Below are 25,321 nucleotides of genomic sequence, written 5' to 3' on the forward strand. Positions count from 1 at the left end.
GGTCTACCCCACGGGAGGCCCTAGCCACACAACGTTTTAAAGGGGAAAGTTCAAAATTTGTGGCAAGCCGGTAGTCGGACCCAGGTCTCCTGGCTTATTTGGCACATACTCTGACCACGAAGCCATGCGGACTCGTGATCATTCCAAATGCACGAACTAACTTCGCGTACCTCGCGTCAGACCAAAATTCTCAATTTAACCGCACTATTAACGTAATGCGCCTTGCCCATGATCCTCATTACTCATTAGTTGCAGCATTTCACCGATTCCCGTAAGAGTTCGAACCTGTTGTGAATCTGCATGTACTTCATAGAAAGAGAGAGAATTAGACCTTCTAATCTCTGTCACAAGCTTTCTGCGAGAGTGTCTCCATTTATTCTCAGCAGGCGTCGAGTTCGCCTGCGACTCCGGCATCAGCACTTTCCAGAGCGAGAAGGTTAACGATAAATGCCTATTGACATAAAATTGTTAATAGTAATTAAAATACAGACATTGAACCTATGGACTTTGTGTCCTGCGTCAGACTTAGTGGATGCCTGTTAGTCCCGCTCCTATCAAATACGATACCAGTTTCATAATAGCTGCGCCACCTCGCAAGATAGACATAAATCTGTTTAAGTGTACAAGATGTCCTAGCATCCGCAGTATAATGAAATTGATCAACAATTTTACTCGGGCATTCTCTCACCATTTACATTATAACTCTGTGAGTTCCTCGGCGCTGCGTGTTTGTAAGATTGCTGCCTCTGCATTAACGTGACAGAAGGACTCTAGCTGACGCAAAAGTGCATGCTATTTCCATATTTTTGCAGCCCTGAAGAAAAACACTCGTGCTCATCGATTTGCTTCGGATGAAGAGACGGGCGCCTGGGTATAATCATGGCAACAGCAAACATTTTTTCATAAAGCCGATGACTGTCTTCGCTCACAGTGGCGTAAATGTATTAACAGTTACGGTGATGACTTTTGAATTAATAAATAGTTTACTTGCTGTTTTTCCATCAGCGTCGTTTTCATTTCACAGCTCCATATACAAGCTCTTAATGTACACTACTGGCCATTAAAATTGCTACACCAAGAAGAAATGCATATGATAAAAGGGTATTCATTGGACAAATATATTGTACTAGAACTGACATGTGATTACATTTTCACGCAATTTGGGCGCATAGATCCTGAGAAATCACTACCCAGAACAATCACCTCTGGCTGTAATAACGGCCTTGATACACCTGGGCTTGGATGCTGTGTACAGGTACAGCTGCCCATGCAGCATCAACACGATACCACAGTTCATCAAGAGTAGTGACTGACGTATTGCGACGAGCCAGTACTCGGCCACCATTAACCAGACGTTTTCAGTTGGTGAGAGATCTGGAGAATGTGCTGGCCACGGCAGCAGTCGAACATTTTCTGTATCCAGAAAGGCCCGTACAGGACCTGCAACATGCGGTCGTGCATTATCTTGCTGAAATGTAGGGTTTTGCAGGGACCGAATGAAAAGTAGAGCCACGGGTCGTAACATATCTGAAATGTAACATCCACTGTTAAAAGTGCCGTCAATGCGAACAAGTGGTGACCGAGACGTGTAACCAATGGCACTCCATACCATCACGCCGGGTGATACGCCAGTATGGCGATGACGAATACACTCTTCCAATGTGCGTTCACCACGATGTCGCCAAACACGGATGCGACCATCATAATGCTGTAAACAGAACCTAGATTCAGCCGAAAAAATTACATTTTGCCATCCGTGCAGCCAGGTTCGACGTTGAGTACACCATCGCAGGCATTCCTGCCTGTGATGCATTGCCAAGGGTAACCGCAGCCATGGTCTCCGAGCTGATAGTCCGTGCTGCTGCAAACGTCGTCGAACTGTTCGTGCAGATGGTTGTTGTCTTGCAAGCGTCCCCATCTGTTGAGTCAGGGATCGAGACGTGGCTGCACGATCCGTTACAGTCATGCGGATAAGATGCCTGTCATCTCGACTGCTAGTGATACGAAGCCGTTGGTATCCAGCACGGCGTTCCGTATTACCCTCCTTAACCCACCGATTCCATATTCTGTTAAAATCATTGGATCTCGACCAACGCGAGCAGCAATGTCGCGATACGGTAAACCGCAATCGCGCTAGGCTACAATCCGACCTTTGTCAAGGTCGGAAACGTGATGGTACGCATTTCTCCTCCTTACACGAGGCATCACAACAACGTTGCAGCAGGCAACGCCCGTCAACAGTTGATTGTGTATGAGAAATCGGTTGGAAACTTTCCTCATGTCAGCACGTTGTAGGTGTCGCCACCGGCGCCAACCTTGTGTGAATGCTCTGAAAAGCTAATCATTTGCATATCACAGCACCGTCTTGCTGTCGGTTAAATTTCGCGTCTGTAGCACGTCATCTTCGTGGTGTAGCAATTTTAATGGCCATTAGTGTACTTAGAACTTCATTTTACTCTTCTACACTGAGGTAACAAAAGTCATGGGATAGCAATATGGACGTAATCGCGTAGAGTTGTCAGTGCTAACAGACAAGCAACACTGACTGAAATAACCACAGAAATCAGTGTTGGACATACGACGAACATATGCGTTAGGGCAGTGGGGCGAAATCTGACATTAACGGGCTGCGGAAGCACACGACCGACGCGAGTGCTTTCGCCAACATCACAACATCGCTTGCAACGCCACTCCCAGGCTCGTGACCATATCGGGCAAAAGTAGGTCCGACACATTATTGATATGTATCCCATGAGTTTTGTCACCTCAGTGTACTTGTATGTACCGAGTGATCAAAAAGTCAGTATAAATTTGAAAACTGAATAGATCACGGAATAATGTAGATAGAGATGTACAAATTGACACACATGCTTGGAATGACATGAGGTTTTATTAGAACAAAAAAATACAAATGTTCAAAAAATGTCCGACAGATGGCGCTTCATCTGATCAGAATAGCAATAATTAGCATAACAAAGTAAGACAAAGCAAAGATGATGTTCTTTACAGGAAATGCTCAATATGTCCACCATCATTCCTCAACAATAGCTCTAGTCGAGGAATAATGTTGTGAAGAGCACTGTAAAGCATGTCCGGAATTATGGTGAGGCATTGGCGTCGGAGGTTGTCTTTCAGCACCCCTAGGGATGTCGGTCGATCACGATAATTTTGCGACTTCAGGTAATCCCAAAGCCAATAATCGCACGGACTGAGGTCTGGGGACCTGGGAGGCCAAGCACGACGAAAGTGGCGGCTGAGCACACGATCATCGCCAAACGACGCGCGTAAGAGATCTTTTACGCGTCTATCAATACTTTGTTTTTTTTTCTTTGGTTCTAATAAAAGCCGATGTCATTCCAAGCATGTGTGTCAATTTTTACCTCTCTATCTACATTATTCCGTGGTTTATTAAGTTTTCAAATTTATACTGACTTTTTGATCATCCGGTATGTAAGACATCGCTACAATTCCAAAAAAAAAAAAAAAAAAAAAAAAAAAGAAGCTCGTAGACAGCGCTTATTCCTTTCAAAATCGAAACCAAAAACATCTCTTTTAGCCAATGCGCCACACTTACTGGAGCGGCAGTGTTTTTTACTGCACTTTTCTGTCCCTAAACTTCTCATAATACGGCCTTACTTCCGCCCATCACACGCGGTCACTAATAAAGGATGTTTCCTCCTTCCATCGCAACTCCAGTAAACCTCTATGATACACTACTACTAGTTCTCCAAACGTCGTGTGCCTCGGAAGTTCTGTTGCAATCGTCTTTATTGGCACTATTATCTGTCATAAATTGACGTTCGAAATTGAGTGATGCTATTGGTGACTAAGTTTGAAGAGACTAAACATCGAAGGTCATCAGTACGAAATCTCTGAGTACCTCATCTGTTTGCACCTATGTGCATGTGTAGAAACGCGCCCATACCGTTTGCGTAACGTGTTACAGAACTGGACTTTGGTACAAGATCGGTATTCACCTATTGGGATGTGGTAAACCGCCTAAAAACCACACCGCGGCTGGGCGGCTCACCAGCCCTCGTCGATCATCTGCGAGGTGGCTTCTATGCGGATCAGTATCGCCTTACCAAGTCCCGGACGTGGTGCGTTAACACGGGCGGACATCCGGGCTGGTAAAAAACAGTGACCTGCTCTCTTTTTCTAACAGTTAGGAGTGTTCACTGATAGGAAGATAGAATAGGTGGAACAGTAGTAGGAAATATTTCATAATCTGGTGCCTCATTCGTTTTCAGCAGCTTCAGTATCACCGTACCAGATAGGGTTGATAGAAGAGATAGAGAAGATCCAACGGAGAGCAGCGCGCTTCGTTACAGGATCATTTAGTAATCGCGAAAGCGTTGCGGAGATGATAGATAAACTCCAGTGGAAGACTCTGCAGGAGAGACGCTCAGTAGCTCGGTACGGGCTTTCATTGAAGTTTCGAGAACATACCTTCACCGAAGAGTCAAGCAGTATATTGCTCCCTCCTACGTATATCTCGCGAAGAGACCATGAGGATAAAATCAGAGAGATTAGAGCCCACACAGAGGCATACCGACAATCCTACTTTCCACGAACAATACGAGACTGGAATAGAAGAGAGAACCGATAGAGGTACTCAAGGTACCCTCCGCCACACACCGTCAGGTGGCTTGCGGAGTATGGATGTAGATGTAATACGCGATACTTACAATATTAACAAGATGCATAGTGTGGAGATCAAACGGTTATATCACACAAGCACTCTAGATTCTCAAATGCACCTTTAAAAGTGAAATCTCAAATTTAGTCTTTCTTATTGTTGTTTTCAGTTCCAGAGGTATTTTTTTTATCCAGTATGTGATTTTACGCAGGACTAAAATATTCTACGATTTTCTGAAAGATCTTTTGCTAAGGGCTGATCGTGCAAACGTAGATGTTCCATTTCATGTTTAGGATTCCCTAACACTCGGCTCGGTTTCATTTAGATCTTAATCACGAGGTTCGTCGCTAATCCTGTGAGGCAGTCTTTCAAATCCTATAAAGTTTAGATAGCGAGTTCGAATCTCGCCTAGGACATAAGTGTGGCACATAAACGTGCCGTTGCTGAGTGTATACTTGCTTCCTGAATATTTACTCATTTTTATAGGAATACGTCTTCGAATCAAGTGCCCAGTATAATGCAAGGGTGAATGAAGAATTTTCCACTATTATCTGAACGTTTTACATTGTAATTGGCCTATTTCAAACGGTGTATCATTTTTAAGCGAACACTGTACATATAGCTTTGTACATAACCATTTTGCGTTCACGCGGAGTACATGCTCGCTTGCGATTGACCTAACAAATGTAACTGGTCAATCGCACATATAAATAACAACTTCACAGCCCGCTTTCATGGAGACTATGAAAAGTATAATATTCTCAAAACAGGGGACCAACCCGGCGGATGGCGACATAAATCTGGCATGCCTCATTCGTGGTTCCCATATGCTTGGAAATGTTCTTTACACGTGGCACCTCTGTTGTTATTGTTCGACACCGAAACTGTTCCTGTCTACGGAGCTTTCTAATCATGAGAAGGAGAATGGTGAGCACACATGATATACTTACCTTGCTCTCTAATGCCGTAGGTATTCCTGAATTGGGTGCCCCTGCCACTGAACCGTTCCTAGTACGAGAGATGCTGCTGGAGTACCAGCAGGGCGACGTGGAGGGCAAGGTGCTGATCAAGAACTCTCTCGCCCACGGCCTCAGCGACGTCATCGTCAAAGACGTCAGGTACGTGAAAAATACCTTCGCACTTTCGTTACGACAAAAGGTTTCCATTTACATTTCCTCGTGAAAACATATCTACTGCATCGAAGGCTTGGCATATTTCTAGTGAAACACATGTCATCTTCTCAGTCACTTCCTTTTTACGTAATTTACAGACAACCTCCACTTTTTCTTTCGTCTGTCAGATCCCATTTTCTTTTATTTATATTTTATAATGAACGATAATGTTACTCTGTCCGAACCTTGCTGACCTTACTCCATTGTCTCTTGTTTTCCACTAAGGAACACATATTTAACCAATAACTCCGACATATTTTCTTATAAATATTCTAGTTTTGAATTATGTTGTCATCTTCAGATACGTCACAGCTGCTTGTTGCCCATAGACGTCCTCTCGACTTACAAACATGAGAGGCTGTCAGACGACAATCTAAAACGATTACGGGTATTGTTCTTAGTAAAAACAATTGCACAATGTTAAGCCTGCTATCTTAGGAGAAAAAGGCTTTTCATCCACAGCCCACCGAACACGTCAGACGTGTTCAGTGCAAATGTTCACAAATGCAATGAGCGGAGAACGCTACTCATTATGATTGTCGCTAGATGTGCCCCTTCAGCAGTCATTCGGCACTAGTACCACAGAGCATACACTATTTGATCAAACTTAATCGGACACCTATTAGTGGACATAAGTATGCGCTACATCCACTCTACGTCTTCATAGCGTCTTGAATTCGGCTGGTGACTCGACTTTCAGAGAGGTGTCTGAATCTCTCAGGAGAAATGGCAGCCCATTGATCCTCAAGAGCCGCATCTGAAGGTAATGATTCGGGAGCTGGGATATGTAGCCAAGTCGACGTTGTAACTGGTCCCAAAGGTGTTCTATTGGGTTCAGGTCGGAAATCTGCTAACAAATAAATAACCATGTCCATTATAATTATCCGGGCTGTTATGCCGTGGTCGGTTGATGAATTCTGTGTCGATTCCCAACGTTTCGTCTCCGACTGCGGGAGACATCTTCAAGGGGGTCCGTAGCTCAATGGAAGGTCCAACACACCCACTGGCCTGTGCCAGGCACTTAAATGTGATTTGCAGAATATCGTAGATTTAGATGTAGATTTAGATGTAGGGTTTGGCGAGCCAGTGGGTGTGTTGGACCTTCGATTGAGCTACGGACCCCCTTGAAGATGTCTCCCGCAGTCGGAGACGAAACGTTGGGAATCGACACAGAATTCATCAACCGACCACGGCATAACAGCCCGGATAATTATAATGGGCATGATATTTCCGGCCGTGAAAATCTACATTTTAGTAAATAAATGACCATTGTTTGCAAACTGTATCTCTACGGTAAGAAGTAAAAAAATGTTGTAAATTTAGTTCATGTCCATATGCATTTTGCGTTTCCTTAAGCGCAATTAGGGAACCACACATTAACCAGGAAAAACATCCCCATATTGTAACACCATCTCCTACGCACGTCACTGTTGGCAGCAGACATTATGGTGGGTAAGACTATCCTGACATTCGCCAAACCCAAACCCTACAAATAAATCTACATGGATATTCTGCAAATCACATTTAAGTGCCTGGCACAGGGTTCATCGAACCCCCTCACAGTTCTCTATTAGTTGAATCTCTTACAGCGCGCGGAAAGAGCGAACACCTGTATCTTTCCGTATGACCTCTTATATCCCTTATTTTATCATCGTGATCGTTTCTCCCTATACAGATCGATGTCAACAAAATATTTTCGCATTCGGAGGAAAAAGTTGGTGATCGGAATTTCGTGAGAAGAAAAACGCCTATGTTTTAATGATGTCCACCTCAAATCCTGTATAGTTTCAGTGACACTCTCTCCCCTATTTCGCGATAATACAAAATGTGCTGCCGTTCTTTAAACTTTTTCCATGTACTCCGTCAATCCTATTTGGTAAGGATCCCACACAGCGCAGCAGTATTCTAAAAGAGGACGGACAAGCGTAGTGTAGGCAGTCTCCTTAGTAGATCTGTTACATTTTCTAAGTGTCCCGCCAATAAAACGCAGTCTTTGACTAGCCTTCCCCACAACATTTTCTTTGCGTTCCATCAATTTAAGTTGTTCATAATTGTAATTCCTAGGTATTTACTTGAATTTACGGCCTTTAGATTTGATTGATTTTATCGTGGAACCGAAGTTTAACGGATTCCTTTCAGCACTCATGTGGATGACCTCACACTTTTCGTTATTTAGGGTCAACTGCCAGTTTTCGCACCATACAGATATCTTTTCTATATCGTTTTAAATTTGTGTTGATCTTCTGATGCCCTTTTTAGCCCATAAACCTTCGCACTTTCGTTACGACAAAAGGTTTCCATTTACATTTCCTCGTGAAAACAAATCTACTGCATCGAAGGCTTGGCATATTTCTAGTGAAACACATGTCATCTTCTCAGTCATTTCCTTTTTACGTAATTTACAGACAACCTCCACTTTTTCTTTCGTCTGTCAGCTTCATCTGCAAACAACCTAAGACGGCTGCTCAGAATGTCTCCCAAATCGTTTATATAGATAAGGAACAGCATAGGGCCTTGGGGAACGCCAGAAATCACTTCTGTGTTACTCGATTACTTTCCGTCAGTTACTTCGAACTGTGACCTCTCCGACAGGAAATCACGAATCCAGTCACATAACTGAGACGGTGTATGGATGCAGTCTCGCGGCGATAACATTGAATAAAATGTTCTCGGGTTTCCAACCCCGTCAATTGCTTAAAACTACACGAGCTTTCGGACAAGCACTCCTTCGCCATTGTCAAGTGGTGCGACTGCCAGTGGGCTGTTGGTGAGCCCTTATATACGCTAGCTGCCGGCTGTGACGTCACTGGTGCCCGTGACATTGCCATATATGGGCATGTTTTGAGTCGGCGTTCGATGTGCCCTCTTCAACCACGCGATCGCTGGATTCCACGCAGCCCTGAGCTGCAAGCCACCGTCTCTATTTAGGGTGTTTGCGGTAATTTTTATTTCAATAGCTTCCTTTATTAAACTGTCCCAGTTAAGCAATTGACGCGGTTGGAAACCCCAGAACATTTTATTCAACTTAGACGATATTCGATAAGCACGCAATTTCGCTATAAGCCGCTTGTGTGGTACTGTGTCAAAAGCCTTCCGGAAATCCAGAGTTCGGAATCAATCTGAAATTCCTTGCCAATAGCACTGAACACTGCATGCGCTTAAAGAGCTTGTTGTGTTTCCACAAGAACGATGTTTCCTAAGTCCCTGTTGACTGTGTGTCAATAGACCGTTCTCCTCGAGATAAACCATCCTACCATTGGACTGCCATAGGACGCAGGGTTTTTCATCGTTCCATATCACTCATATTCAGTCATCTGCTGTCCAGTGGCATCGGTCTTTATGCCGCATCAAGCATCGCTTAGCGACAACTACAGAAACGTATTGCGTGTGAGGATCTGTTCGATCACTGTACCGCATTCTTTTTAACTGCCTACGAGCAGTAATTGTGCTATCTGAACTGCTAGTAGCACTTTGGAACTCCCGGGTTATTCCTTACCCTGATTTAATGCAATTTTTACAGCCATCCTCCTCGGTGACCGGTATCTCCCCGTCCGTCAGTACATGAGATCTGTCTGGCGTTGCTTTGGCTGTAGTTCTTCCTTCGTGTTACTGCTTCACAGTCACTTCACCAACTTGGCGTCTTTAGAAGGGGAGAAATGTCCCTGATGGATTTTTACTCGGATGACATTCAGTGACCACTGCACGTTCCAATTCATTCAGCGCTCCTGGCCGAAGCATTGTGTTGTTACTGCTTCTCTACTGACAACAGTTTCCTTTTGTACTGGATTGTGTGACACTCGTGACGTATTACTTATGAGGATCTGGATAGCTTTAATCAAACAGTACAGTAACGGCACACCATAATAGCACCTGTCTTGCGCCTCTGTTCCTTCCATTGCAAAGCAGCACAAATCGGTCATAGACGGGCATCGTAGCCCTTGGCCAAATTTTTAACCCTTAATCTCTAGTTATAATTTGTCGTCAACATCTATAAATAAACCAACTACCAACATTTTACAAGCTCTCTCTTAGTTTGGTGTATCATCAGCCCTTCCGTCGCAGCTCGTCCGTTGCAATATGTACCTAGGCCATTCGTCCAAATTCTCATCTTCAGCTGTCTTCCCTCACAGCAACAATCACTTAACTTATCTCAAAGACACAGTAGTATTTTACGCAGAGGTGACGTAAAGTCGCCAGTTTACAGCTAAGCATTTTAAGGTAATACTGCTGTATTAAGTACTGCAGTTTCAACGGAGTTATGTTTATCTGAGTAACTGCATATTTGTCAGTTTCCTTGTAATTTGGTATTTCAACACCATGATGCTGTAAGTGTCTCAAAAACAAAAACCCATTTCGTGGTTTATGATTCGCTATCTTAAAGAGAGTATTCGCCAAATGTGGAAAGAAGTAACGTAAGTGCTAACCAAAGACGCATCTTTTAATGGGCGTGCTGAAAACCTGTTTTCCTGGAGAGCGTAATAGGCGAGAGTTCTGCCTGCGAGTGATGACCTTGCAGTCACCAGCCATGACCTGGACGTAAATGAGCACATCACAAAGTAGTACAGGCTTGGGTTGGACTGCAGCCTTTACACTTTTTGCAGAAGTGTTATTATCACATTCAAGATAGCATAAAGTTGACATTTTTATGATGTTACTCGGAAGAAAGAACGTGACCAACACATTGTTATATGTCTGGCACTAAACGTATTTCGTGTGAAACAACAATACCCTTTCGTTTATGTAAAGCATTTCGTATGGCATTTATCACAGCACACTTAAAACAGTAGAACAATTCTGCAAAATTTATCTCTCCTTCAGATCTTTATATTGTGTCAGAAAGAGTGTCCCACCGTACAAAAAGTTAATACTATTACACTTTTTCCTGACGTCTGGGAACCCATCGTTGCAGGTTCACTTTGCAATACGTGAAACAAAACACTTGCTTGTATACATATGAGGACGTTCTGAAAAATAGTGCCTGTGTTCACGATTTTTTAGGTCTCCATCACTTTCTGCAATTAGTGCTATATCATAGGAAAGTTGCAGATGTCTACCTTATCTCGGTAAATTGTTACCCATATGTTTACTTTCTCTCTCATCCTGTCGATTGCCTTCTGTACATACAGATTAAATAAGTATGGGGATAGGTAACAACTTTGTCGTAGCCATTTTTGAATGCTAGCTGTTTCTTCTTTATTACTACAGCGAACTATTCCAATTTCTCGTATGTAGATTCTATAAATTAGTTTTCTCTCTCTAATGCTGATTCCTGATTGGTAAAGGATACTGACTAATACATTCCAGTTGACATTGTCGAATACTTCTCAAGATCTGCAAATGCTTTGAATGTATTCTTACTGTTATTCAGCTGTTTCTCTGTCACTTGCCACAGGGCCAATATTGCTTCTCTTGTTTCCATAGCTTTTCCAAAATCGTACGGATCTTCAGACACGTATCCCTGTATTTGTTATCCTGACAATACTGTAGGTGACTACTTTCGATGCATTGCATATTTTCGATACATGACACACCAGGCTCAATTTTCAGTGTTGTTCACTCGTCCTTGCATCTGGTTTTTTGCGTAGTGGTACCATTATGTATTTAACAACGTCTTCTGGTAACTATACGGACCCGTAAATATCACACACCAGCCACAAAGTGCCATCTTCGCTTTGTTACCCAGCTTTTTAAATAATTCTCCTTGTATACCATTAACACCCGGATCCTTCCTTTCTCTAAGATCCTGCAGTGCTTTCTCATAATCCTCTTTCCCATTATCCTCTTTCTTAATAGAAGCTCCTACATCATCCAGCTCTACTCTTTCTTCCTTTTCGATAGTCAGATTGCTGTTATCACCTCTGCATAACTGATCTAGGCATTCCTTCCATCGTTACACTATAATTTCCTCATCATATAGTAACGTTCGATCTTTGTCCTTAATGCTCACTCTTTTTCCCTTTCTTGTTTCGAAGAACTTCTTTACATCTCTGCAAGTCATGTCAGTTCATCCTGTCTTCATCCTATCATCTATATATTCACAAATTTCTTTTAAATGGTTTTTTTATCTTGTTTTGCCCTCTTATTAATCTTGTTCCTTAAGCTCTTTCATTTCTGCATTCCTTCTTCATCCTTCGAGTTTTTATACTGTCATCTATATTTTATTATATTCACGACTTCCTGACTTATCCATTCTTTCATATTCTCCCATTTCTTTTTCCCTAGATCACCTCTGCTGATTTTAAAACGCATTTTTTTTATTTTACTCCATTTCTTTTCTACCCCTAAATGTTCTCCTGGTATCCTCAACGGTCTCGTTTGTTCGTACTGTGTACTGATTTTTGGCAGATTCATCTTTAAGCTTAGATACCTCTCACCGTTTTCATCTTTAATCCTTTGAGTTTCTGCTACCCTTCATCTGATTATTGAAGCTTATCTTACCACTATGTCTATTTGTGCCCTTCGTGTATCCCCTGGGGCTTTCCACATATGTCTCCTCCTCGGATATTGCTGGAATGTAGTATTCGTTACGATTAATTTATATCGCACACAGAACTCTACAAATCTCTCTACTTTCTCATCTCTTTGTCTCAAGCCGTATGTACCAATTGTATTTCCTTCCGTTCTTTCTACTACTGTTGCATTACGATCACCAAATAAAATAAGGTTCCCTTCGCCCTTTTTTTCTCTTTCATTTCACTTAGCTCCTTATAAAATTTTTCCACCACTTCATCTTCCTCCTCTGTTGTTGGAATATAGACTTGAATTATCAGAGTATCCTTTGATTTAGTTTCAGTTCTTACTTTAATTAGTCGTGCCTTGTATTGCACGAATCCCTTGACTCTGCTTCCCAGTTCCTTATGTAAGATTATGCCCATTCCACCATGTATCCTGGTGTATTGTCTGCTGTGCCAGAATGGATTACTCGATAATTTCCATGTGGTCACGTGGTCATGTTGTGATCTCGGAGGGGTGTGATATTGACACATACCTGAATAAAACTCCAAAAGGTACCACTAAGAAACCCCACCCCACTTCGGTAACATCCTCAGTGCCACCTGACTGCCATTGCTGAGTACTTCAAAAATGCACCTCTACAGAGACACTGTGACAAGAATCCTAGGCGTCTTCAAGCAGGCTATGGGACTGCTCTGGAACCTGCTAGTAGGAGGGGGAATCAGCTGGGTGACATGGGGTCGCCTTCCTGCAGGCACGTCTGTCTCTCATCACAATTTGTCTCTGTACACGCACATTTTTTACGAAGACGGGTGGCACTGAGAGGGTTGTCGAACTGTGAGGTCTTAGAGGCGCCCTATGCTGTTTTACTCACTCATGTGTCAATGTTGAACACCTCTGAGACCACGTCAAGGTAGTTGTGAAACAAACACCCTTTGCTGCTTCAGATCGCGTTCAAATATCGCAAACTGCTTTTTATCGGTTCCTAGTGGTTCCACCCTGAGCACCTTGCCAAAAACTCCGGTCGCACTGCCCTCCATAGGGGTGAGATAACGTTCAAGGGGACTGCTGCTCTACAATATCCTTAGAAAAAGGTTATATCGTCCGGAGGGTGCCGGCAGTGCGGCAGTGTCACGGGTTGTTAAGAACCTGGTCCTGTTGCACATCACACTGCAAACTGTCGTCTTCGAGCGCGAAATGTGCGGTAACAAACGCCCCAAGAAAAGGGGTGTTTATTGACGTTCTTTATCACCACCTGAGGGCTTTTCGTGTCGATTCTTCGTAGTAGGGTGCCCGTAATACTTTCCTCGGACAGCCGTGAGAGAACTGCGTTTTTTCAACGCCGGGTGTCGCTGTCCTTACCTCCATCTCATAGACCTCAAAAGAAGGGGTAAAATGTGGGCAAGAGGGTGAGACACGTCCACTATGGCGCTGGACAGAATTGTGCTGAAATTTGGTGTCACTGTGACATCATTAACCTACAAAATACCTCACATGGACTTCTGAACTCCGGCCTTTCTTCCGCATGTGTCGATACCTTGTTGTTTGAAGCGTCGCTAAGCCTGAGGGTGACATCGCAGGGCACCACGCTTTTGCAGCATCACAGAGCAATGTTGTTGGCACCTTTGAGTCAAGGTTAAAGCTTCTACGTTGCAATGTGTGTTGTCAGTGCTAAAAGCACCAATAAACGCCTTTTATTTGTTTTTCTCTTATCAATTCAATAGCGACTTCAGAATGGAGGAGATAACCTATTCCTTACAAGTCACAGTAAACAGTGTATCCGCTACCAAAAGTACGGGACACCAGCCTCTCCTGCAAGCAGGCAGAGAAGTCCGATTTGCTGGTTCAAGGACAAATGATATTACTGCCATTGCCCAGAAGGCTGCTCTTCCCTCAACTTCTCCCATCTCCCCTCCTCCTGTCCCACGTATTATTTCCTCAAATACAAGCATAAATTACATAACATCTCTCATTATTGTAATCTTATCAAGCACTTTACTTCTGTATCAGATCTTTCTTCAGTCATTTGACCATTTCAGATCTTTCCTCAACCATTTGTCCATTAATTTAATCTTTATAGTCTTACTTCACACTGTCAGTAAAGTTGTTTATCCACTGCACAAAAACAAACTTATGCTTATCTATATGCCTTCTTCCCCAGCACCGGCTGCTATGTAAACAACACCTACTACCGAATAAATGGTGGGGTTAGCTCGTGCCATTGAAGCACAAGATTAAGCCTTTTGTTTGTTTTGTTACAGGATGAACCTGAATGATGGCGGAAAATTCCGTTTTGAGGCCGACGTGATATTCAAGCGTTTACTCCTCGAGGGAGAGTACAAAGGGCAAGGCAAAATCATCACCTTCCCTATTGATGGCAAGGGTGTCTTCAACAACTCGATGAGTAAGTATCTCACTCCATTCACAAACAAGTCGCTCACGTACAGGGTGCAACAGTTAGAACTGTAGATATTTTAATTGGTGACTGAGAACAACTTTACATCAGTATTTACCATATTTTCAGATTAATAATTACAGATATTAAGAGTAGTGTGTTTTTGGGTTGGTTGGTACCTCCAAGTACACGTGGCAAGAGCAGGGCATTAATTCTTATTTTGGGCATTAATTCTTATTTTGCCTTGGGCAGGTGGTCAGGTATTGAAGTGTGGATACGTGGACACAAAATGGTTAACCTGCAATGACAAGGGAAGTCCTCTTAGTGATGCAGTTACAACCGCGCAGGAAACATCAGGCAGCAAATTATGTAACGTGCTTGTGGGAAGACTTCAGTGCAGAGAAAAAACAGACAACATGCTGATGTGTGTTAATATTAAGGTACCACATGTAAAATACCCGCATCTATACACGTTACACCCTGGTTATTACAAATACGACTCAAAAATACATACAATTAGGTTGTTGGTAGAAAGAAAGAGTCTGAAGACAGTGGCTAGGGACAGATACTCTGTTATGATCTAATGGACACCTAAGCATCCGGCTGCTGTGGCCGAGCGGTTCTAGACGCTTCAGTCCGGAACCACACTGCTGCTACGGTCGCGGGTTCGAATCCTGCCTCAGGCATAGATGTGTGTGATGTCCTTAGGTTAGTTAGGTTTAAGTAGTTCTAAGTCTAGGGGACTGATGACCTCGGATGTTAAGTCCCATGGTGCTAGAGCCATTTGAACCATTTGAACACCTAAACAGGATTATAAGTTCTTGTGTAGAGACAACTTGGAGAGGATATGCAGCTGTTGACGGGAAGGTAGAGCTCATGTCGTTCTTGAATCTTAACGTTCGAGTGAGCAGATATCCTATTGTTCAAAAATGTTCAAATGTGTGTGAAATCTTATGGGACTTAACTGCTAAGGTCATCAGTCCCTAAGCTTACACACTACTTCACCTAAATTATCCTAAGGACAAACACACACACCCATGCCCGAGGGAGGACTCGAACCTCCACAGGGACCAGCCGCACAGTCCATGACTGCAGTACCTTAGTCCGCTCGGCAGTTATCCCTTTACTGTTGGCAGAAGCTACAATTATATGTGTCAGACTAAAGTAGCTGGGTGTATTCTTTGAAAGTCCATACTGATAGAATCTATGAGGTTGGGAAGGTATTGAGGAGTGGAAATGGAAAACGTTCTAAGTGCCATTTCTTTTTTCAAAAAACACAATTCTCTGCTTTTGTGTTCTCGGTAGTCTGTTGGATGTCTCTAGATTTGTTCCAAGTGTCAAATTATGGAGAAAATGTTTCAAACATTCGTTACAAGTTGACGCACGGTGCTTGTGCCAAGCAGTGCTTCCCAATGGAGTTCCAAATGCCACATGTAATTAGCTACTCTAATTATCCAGATACGGTTTGAAGATATAACACGTAAGTTTATGGTAATGGGTACAGTATTTTGAGCTGTGATAGAGGTTTTGCAGTTATAGAGAAACGAAGACCTCTGTTCTGCGAGATGTACACAAGATTATTGACTGAAGGCTATACAGCCACTCCAAGAAATTCCACTACAAAAAAGTGACTCTTTGATTTCACTGTTATCAATATAGGCTTGTGGTATTTCCAAATCCAATCTGATCAAAGTGTCACATACTTATCCATCCAGAATAGCTATATAAAAATCTTGATTTTGAAGCAGGAAAATGGAAAAATATCGATCTACTGAAAAGAGGAAAGACCATGGCATATGTATACCATACCGTACTACATCTGAAAGACCAGCCATGTTTATCACCTGCAGAACAGAAAGACCTGTTGACGATGTTGCCATCTCTCCCTTTACCGCACAAGGAGTTTTACGACAACATCTGATTCCAAGAATGGAGTCCTGTATGTGATAGAGGTCTATTGAGAGGTTTTTTTGTGAATTTAATTTTGTTACACTCTTACAAAAATAACATATTTAAAGGAAATGATAATTAGTTATTATTGACTACAGTTCTACTTGTTAAAATATTAAAGGCGTATTTCTGTACTTGTATTATCATAAATAAAACGTAGTTATGAGATAAGTTTGGTGAAAAATCAAGACCTCTTGCAACTATATCTTTCTCCGTGTGTTATTGATTTATCAGTTTCTATCGCTTGGTTCCTGGGTATAGGTACAGGTCATGTAGACTTTTGGCAGTAATATAGATGGTCATTCCGGCACGAATTAATGGAGTCTCGTATGGAATGGGCAGCACACTTCTCACAGAACATTTGTGAAGAATGGCTTGGTTAAAATCAAAACTGGGAATGTAAAAGTATCACAAAACGTTAACATGTGCTCCTATGTTAAAACCATAATTACACATCAAAAGAAGGAACCTATCAGAGGCGAATTAGCCTCTGGTAATATTTCAAGCAGTTTACATTACTTCACAATGTACAGAGCTTCGCACTCGTCTGGTGTTGCTGCAATTCTACAGTGAAAAAGCCTACTTTTGGCTATGACATTTGTACATGTCGGAAGATTTTAAAGTTTGACATGTGCTGAAGACAGATCTTTTGCACTGCCACTTCAAAATTGTCCAAAGGCTGAAACTTCAATTGTGAAATAAATAATTTCTGTAGTCAATGGCGAATATTATATCCTTCAAGAAATTCTACATGATTGTGAACCCTGACCATAAGAAGTTACCTTCGGATGTATTTGATTTAGAGATAAGAAAAATAGTTTATCTTCATTTTTTATCATTTATTAAAACATTACATAATTGTGTTTGGGGAAAAATAAATATTCTCCCAATAGAGGTCTGTATTGTAAGAATTACGCCTGGTGTTGATTTAGAATTTCATATAAACTTATTTGAATAATTTCATATTTTAATGATTTTTTCTCATGCTATATAATCATTTATTTTGCTTGCATTACTAAAGCTTTTCCCAGAATATAATGCAAAACATTCTTAATATCTTGATCAAAGCTTCCCTCTGCATAGCCTGCAATGATTTAAAATTAATATTCAAAGATGTCAGACTCATGAGACATAAATAATCCATCATAATATGTCGAACATATTTTGGGTAATATATTGTAATTTAACTATAAATAAAAATTATATTGCAGAAGTCATTTTATTGCATTATATTTTCAAAGAAATTAATCAGGCTAATGTGTCTGGGAATAATATAATTTCACATTAACAATGCAGCAATATGATATTTTACAATGTTTACTCAGTTTAAAGTTTTGCCCTCGAGTAAAATCCAGCAAGAGACTAGTCTACATCAAATTTATGGAAAATGTTTCATATAAAGTAATAATTTCATTATATCCCCACATACACCAACTTCATCAAGGTATCCAAAATGAAGTTTTCACTCAGCAGCAGAGTGTGCACTGATATGAAACTCTCTGGAAGATTAAAACTGTGTGTTAAACCAAGACTCAAACTCGGGACCCTTGCCTTTTGTTGGAGAGTGCTTTACCGACTGAACTAACCAAACCCGACTCACGACCCACCCTCACATCTTTACTTCCGCCATCACCTCATCTCTTACATTCCAAACTTCACATAAGCACTACTGAAAAACTTGGAGGACTAGCACTCCTGGAAGAAAAGATATTGTGGAGACGTGGCTTTGCCACAGGGAACTTTGTCTTTTGTGGGAAAGTGAAAGTCCAAAACGTAGAAGGTGAGGTACCAGCGGAAGTAAAAGTCAGAGGGAGGCTCGTGAGTCGTGCTTGGAGAGCTCAGTCAATAGATCACATGCCACGAAAGCCAAAGGTACTGAGTTCGAGTCTCGGTCCGACACACAATTTTAATCTGCCAGGGAGTTTCTTCATCAATGTTAATGTACGTAATTGTCAAAATCATCCATTCACCTACCTCTCATACTTTTTTTAATTGTGATATCTTTGCTGATTTTGAACTGACTGCCTCTATATGCCTTACAGCATGTCATGTCCTATGGTTTACTCTTCACGTGGTGTTGTGTTTTTATAGTCTTTCTTTATGCGTTCTGCCAGATACACTTTTAGTTCTTAGTTCATTTTATCATTAATTATTTATCCCTATCCCATATGAACACTTGATTTGTTAAGTTTCCTTTTACCACAAATGACAATCGATCTTCTGAGAAACGTTGTCAATAAGGAAGAAATATGCCAAGCATTGTCAGGAAATATATCATTATTAGTCACCTCTCCATAATAATTTTATTGGTTGAGTACAATTTGTTTTAGGCGTTTGAAACTATTGCTACTAATGTGATGTTTTAATGCACCCTTCAGGGAACCTCTTAAAGATACTCTATAACCAAATGAATAACTCTCACCTCTTCAATTACTCAGAGATCTAATGTGCTTACCACGTTTTTGAAGAAGAAGCAAATAACAATTGGATTTATTCTTCATTTATTACTAGTCACATGAGAAATCAGACTGATGTAGACACTCTATTCTGTATGCATTCAGCCAACATGTATGTCGCAATAACTGTTTGCTGTTGAGATATTGTATTCACATCACCAATCGATCATAGGAAATAAGTTTGAAGCTATCTTGTGAACTAATAGTACTTTCTGACTTGCAGCTGATGTCGTGGGCACGTTCAACGTGACTGGAGAGTACTACCAGAAGGCTGGACGTCCATTCTTGAAACTGACTCGCTTCTCCTTCCTGCCAGAGGTGGGCACCATGAAGGTATACGCCTCTAATCTCTTCGCAGGGAACGACGAGCTCAGTGAGTAATTTATGCATAAATGCAACTACTAAAGTAGGCGGCATTAACAAATTTCGACTAAAACAGTGTCCACATATGCCTCCTACCATTATATCGTTATTTGTAAGTCTGATAAGCGTTGTTAAAGTGGCAAACTATTACAATACAGTTTTGAAGGACCCTGGTTTAGCGATAGATAGGAAGAGACACTGGATGATCGGTATTAAGCACTGAATGAAAATTCTTAGAACCAGAACAGCAGTGTTGATGGTTGACTTTCATTGATATCAACTCAGCAATTATCACTGCGATGTAAGCTAACTGTAAGAGAAATGAATCAGTATACATGTATCAGAAATTTTAAAACATAGACGTGAACTATTAAGCAATCAGAATTGTGAAGATACCTGGCTTAGAAACAGATAGGAAGAGAGAGAGGATGATCGGTATTAGTCACTGAATGAAAATTCTTAGAATCCGCATATTAGTTAATGGTTCGCTTTTACTGACATCAATTGTAACCAAAAAAGTCGCAGCAATATACAGGGCGAGTCACTAACTATTACCACCAAGAATAATTCCGAATGTATGATAGGAGCCGAAACGTTTGTGGAACAACAGCTGCATGGGACAATAGGGGCCATAATATGCCATTGGTTTTCTGTTGCTAGGTGCGGTCGCTTCAGAGATATGGAGGCCAACTTTTTTTTTAATGGGTTGCTATAGTTCGGTACTTATTTGCTGATAACGACTATCGAGACGAATCCAAATATGTGTAACAGTAAGATCTTTGAAGGACTACGAAGGTCACAAAGGTGTCATGAACGTCCATAGACGGAAGGTGTTCGAAGTGATGACCATTGGTATCAATGCAGTGCTGCAATCTTCTTATCATGGATTGACTGGTATTCCTTATCACATCGGTACTTATGGAAGCACATGATCTGACAATTCTCTCCCGCTTATCTTCAGGTGTAGTTGGAACGTCTTTATAAACAATGTCTTTTACGAATCTCCACAAGAAAATATCCAGAGGCGTCAAGTCTGGAGAACGAGCCGGCCACGACACATCTCCTCCGCGTCCAATCCAACAATTAGGGACTTGTCTTTGCAACTCATTCCTAGCCATCAGCGAAAAATGTGCCGGGCACCCATCGTGTTGATACTACATTCTGTTCCTTGTTCCTAAAGGTATTTCTTCCAATGACAGACAATTTTTCTTGCAGGAATGTAGCGTACTTCGTACCATTAAGATTTCCTCCGACGAAATAGGGGCCTATAATTCTGTCCTCCAGAATCCCACACCATACACTCACTGACCACTGTGTTTGGTGTGCAACTTGCCGCACCAACATGGATTTTCAGTTGCCCAATAACGCATGTTATACAAATTAACATTTCCATGGTTCATGAATGTAGCCTCGTCAGCAAATAAAATCAAATTAATAAATGTGTCATCCCTTTGAATATGAAGTTGAGCCTGTCGGGAGAATTCAATGCGACGCATACAATCCGTACCAGTTAGTTCTTGGTGGAGACTGATATGGTAAGGATGATATTTATGGCGATGTAGAACACGAATAACACTGCTCTGGCTCATGCCAGATTCCCTTGTGACTTGACGCTAACTAACACAAGGATCACGAACAACAGTGACAAGAGTACCAATTTCCATTTCCCCGTTAGTAACTTTTCCCTTGCTGAATATGTTTCCGATGAGTTAAAGATCCAGTTGATCTCAATTTATCATAGACATTTAAATGTACGACGTGTATGGTGAGTACGTTGAGGATATCTTTCAGCGTATAAGTCTCTAGCTCTCACTGAATTCCGTTGGCATTTTCTGCAGATGACAAGCATATCGACTTGTTCTTGGAAGGGATACATGATTCACATTCGTTTGATTCGACGAAACTGGTCTTACCGTCCCCATTAGTATTGTATTACGAAACCGTCGAATGGTGTTTAGTTGTCAATGGCACGTTACATTGATACGTCGTATTCGGCGAATATTTATTATTCGTACGATGTACGAGAGAGAATTGTCAGAGCATGTGCTTCGATAAGTGACGAAGTGATACGGAATACCACTCAATCCATGATAAGAAGATTGCAGCACTGAACTGATTGCAATTGTCATCACTTCGAACACCTTCTGTAAATGGACGTTCGTGCCACGTTTTTGGCCTCCGTTGACCTTCGTTGACCTTCAAAGACCTTACTGTTACATATCATTGGATTCATCTCGACAGCCGCTATCAGAAAATAAGTACCAAACTATAGCATCCATTAAAACAATTGTTGCCCTTCATATGTCCGTCAAGACAAAAACCCAACGTCATATTATGGCCCCTGTTGTCTCACGCAACATTTGTCCCACAAAATTTTCAGCAACTATCATACTTTCTGAGCTATTCTAGGTGGCAATATTTAGTGATTCTCCCTGTGGACTAGAAAAAGATGAAGACGTTCTGTATGAAACGAAAATATTCGATGAATGTTTTAAAGAAACCGAAAGGAAAATTTTCTCTTTTACCAATTTCTGAAAAAGAAAAAGAAAGACACTTAAGTAATTGAAATATCAGTTAGCTATAATAGCCTTTTTGAATATTCTGAAGATAAACATCAGTTGGGAAAATACAGCATATATATATATATATATATATATATATATATATATATATATATATATATATGGTGTTGTTGTTTTCTTCAGCTTCTTCATCTCCCAGTATTTACTGCAACCTACATCCTTCTGAATCTGCTTAGTGTATTCATCTCTTGGTCTCCCTCTACGAGTTTTACCCTCCACGCAGCCCTCCAACGCTAAATTTGTGATCCCTTGATGCCTGAGAACATGTCCTACCAACCGGTCTCTTCTTCTTGTCAAGTTGTGCCACAAACTCCTCTTCTCCCCAATTCTATTCAATACCTCCTCATTAGTTATGTGATCTACCCATCTAATCTTCAGCATTCTTCTGTAGCACCACATTTCGAAAGCTTCTATTCTCTTCTTGTCCAAACTATTTATCGTCCATCTTTCACTTCCATACATGGCTACACTCCATACAAATACTTTCAGAAACGACTTCCTGACACTTAAATCTATACTCGATGTTAACAAATTTCTCTTCTTCAGAAACGCTTTCCTTGCCATTGCCAGTCTACATTTTATATCCTCTCCATTTCGACCATCATCAGTTATTTTGCTCCCCAAATAGCAAAACTCCTTTACTACTTTAAGTGTCTCATTTCCTAATCTAATTCCCTCAGCATCACCCGATTTAATTCGACTACATTCCATTATCCACGTTTTTCTTTTGTTGATGTTCATCTTATATCCTCCTTTCAAGACACTGTCCATTTCGTTCAACTGCTCTTCCAGGTCCTTTGTTGTCTCTGACAGAATTACAATGTCATCGGCAAACCTCAAAGTTTTTATTTCTTCTCCATGGATTTTAATACCTACTCCGAATTTTTCTTTTGTTTCCTTTACTGCTTGCTCAATATACAGATTGAATAACATTAGGGACAGGCTACAACCCTGTCTCACTCCCTTCCCAACCACTGCTTCCCTTTCATGCCCCTCAACTCTTATAACTGCCATCTGGTTTCTGTACAAATTGTAAATAGCCTTTCGCTCCCTGTATTTTACCCCTGCCACCTTCTGAATTTGAAACAGAGTATTCCAGTCAACATTGTCAAAAGCTTTCTCTAAGTCTACAAATGCTATAAATGTAGGTTTGCCTTTCCTTAATCTATTTTCTAAGATAAGTCGTAGGGTCAGTATTGCCTCACGTGTTCCTACATTTCTGCGGAATCCAAACTGATCTTCGCCGAGGTCGGCTTCTACCAGTTTTTCCATTCGCCTGTAAAGAATTCGCGTTAGTATTTTGCAACTATAACTCATTAAACTGATAGTTCGGTAATTTTTACATGTGTCAACACCTGCTTTCTTTGGGATTGGAATTATTATATTCTTCTTGAAGTCTGAGGGTATTTCACCTGTCTCATACATCTTGCTCAACAGATGGTAGAGTTTTGTCGGGACTCGCTCTCCTAAGGTCGTCAGTAGTTCCACTGGAATGTTGTCTACTCCCGGGACCTTGTTTCGACTTAGGTCTTTCAGTGCTCTGTGAAACTCTTCACGCAGTATCGTATCTCCCATTTCATCTTCATCTACATCCTCTTCCATTTCCATAATATTGTCCTCAAGTACATCGCCCTTGTATAGACCCTCTATATACTCCTTCCACCTTTCTGCTGTCCCTTCTTTGCTTAGAACTGGGTTTCCATCTGAGCTCTTGATATTCATGCAAGTGGTTCTCTTTTCTCCGAAGGTCTCTTTAATTTTCCTGTAGGCAGAATCTATCTTACCCCTAGTGAGATAAGCCTCTACATCCTTACATTTGTCCTCTAGCCATCCCTGCTTAGCCATTTTGCACTTCCTGTCGATCTCATTTTTGAGATGTTTGTATTCCTTTTTGCCTGCTTCATTTACTGCGTTTTTATATTTTCTCCTTTCATCAATTAAATTCAATATCTCTTCTGTTACCCAAGGATTTCTACTAGCCCTCGTCTTTTTACGTACTTGATCCTCTGCTGCCTTCACTACTTCATCCCTCAGAGCTACCCATTCTTCTTCTACTGTATTTCTTTCCCCCATTCCTGTCAATTGTTCCCTTATGCTGTCCCTGAAACTCTGTACAACCTCTGGTTCTTTCAGTTTATCCAGGTCCCATCTCCTTAAATTCCCACCTTTTTGCAGTTTCTTCAGTTTTAATCTACAGGTCATAACCAATAGATTGTGGTCAGAGTCCACATCTGCCCCTGGAAATGTCTTACAATTTAAAACCTGGTTCCTAAATCTCTGTCTTACCATTATATAATCTATCTGATACCTTCTAGTATCTCCAGGATTCTTCCATGCATACAACCTTCTTTTATGATTCTTGAACCAAGTGTTAGCTATGATTAAGTCATGCTCTGTGCAAAATTCTACCAGATGGCTTCCTCTTCCATTTCTCTCCCCCAATCCATATTCACCCACTATGTTTCCTTCTCTCCCTTTTCCTACTCTTGAATTCCAGTCACCCATGACTATTAAATTTTCGTCTCCCTTCACTACCTGAAGAATTTCTTTTATATCATCATACATTTCACCAATTTCTTCATCATCTGCAGAGCTAGTTGGCATATAAACTTGTACTACTCTAGTAAGCATGAGCTTCGTGTCTATCTTCGCCACAATAATGCGTTCACTATGCTGTTTGTAGTAACTTACCCACACCCCTATTTCTTTATTCATTATTAAACCTAGTCCTGCATTACCCCTATTTGATTTTGTATTTATAACCCTGTATTGGCCTGACCAGAAGTCTTGTTCCTCCTGCCACCGAACTTCACTAATTCCCACTATATCTAACTTTAACCTATCCATTTCCCTTTTTAATTTTTCTAACCTACCTGCCCGATTAAGGGATCTGACATACCACGTTCCGATCCGTAGAACGCCAGTTTTCTTTCTCCTGATAACACGTCCTCCTGAGTAGTCCCCGCCCGAAGATCCGAATGGGGGACTATTTTTCCTCCGGAATATTTTACCAAAGAGGGCGCCATCATCATTTAACCACACAGTAAAGCTGCATGCCCTCGGGAAAAATTACGGCTGTAGTTTCCCCTCGCTTTCAGCCGTTCGCAGTACCAGCACAGCAAGGCCGTTTTGGTTAGTGTTGCAACGCCAGAACAGTCAATCATGCAGACTGTTGCCCTTGCAACTACTGTAAAGGCTGCTGCCCCTCTTCAGGAACCACACGTTTGTCTGGCCTCTCAACAGATACCCCTCCGCTGTGGTTGCACCTACGGTACGGCCATCTGTATCGCTGAGGCACGCAAGCCTTACCA

The 25,321-nt window shown here is 41.5% G+C and overlaps 1 protein-coding gene across 1 annotated transcript in view; it reads left to right on the top strand.

Moving 5' to 3' along the window:
• The window catches only part of LOC126161990 (uncharacterized), a 68,403-nt gene that overhangs the window by 26,485 nt on the left and 16,597 nt on the right, over window positions 1-25,321 (top strand). The window contains exons 3-5 of the mRNA XM_049918191.1: window positions 5,610-5,757; window positions 14,526-14,668; window positions 19,289-19,438. Coding sequence (XP_049774148.1) covers window positions 5,610-5,757; window positions 14,526-14,668; window positions 19,289-19,438 — 441 coding nt within the window. The remainder of the gene's footprint in view (window positions 1-5,609; window positions 5,758-14,525; window positions 14,669-19,288; window positions 19,439-25,321) is intronic.

Source organism: Schistocerca cancellata, chromosome 2, assembly GCF_023864275.1.
Source record: "Schistocerca cancellata isolate TAMUIC-IGC-003103 chromosome 2, iqSchCanc2.1, whole genome shotgun sequence".
Classification (NCBI taxonomy): Eukaryota; Metazoa; Arthropoda; class Insecta; order Orthoptera; family Acrididae; genus Schistocerca; species Schistocerca cancellata.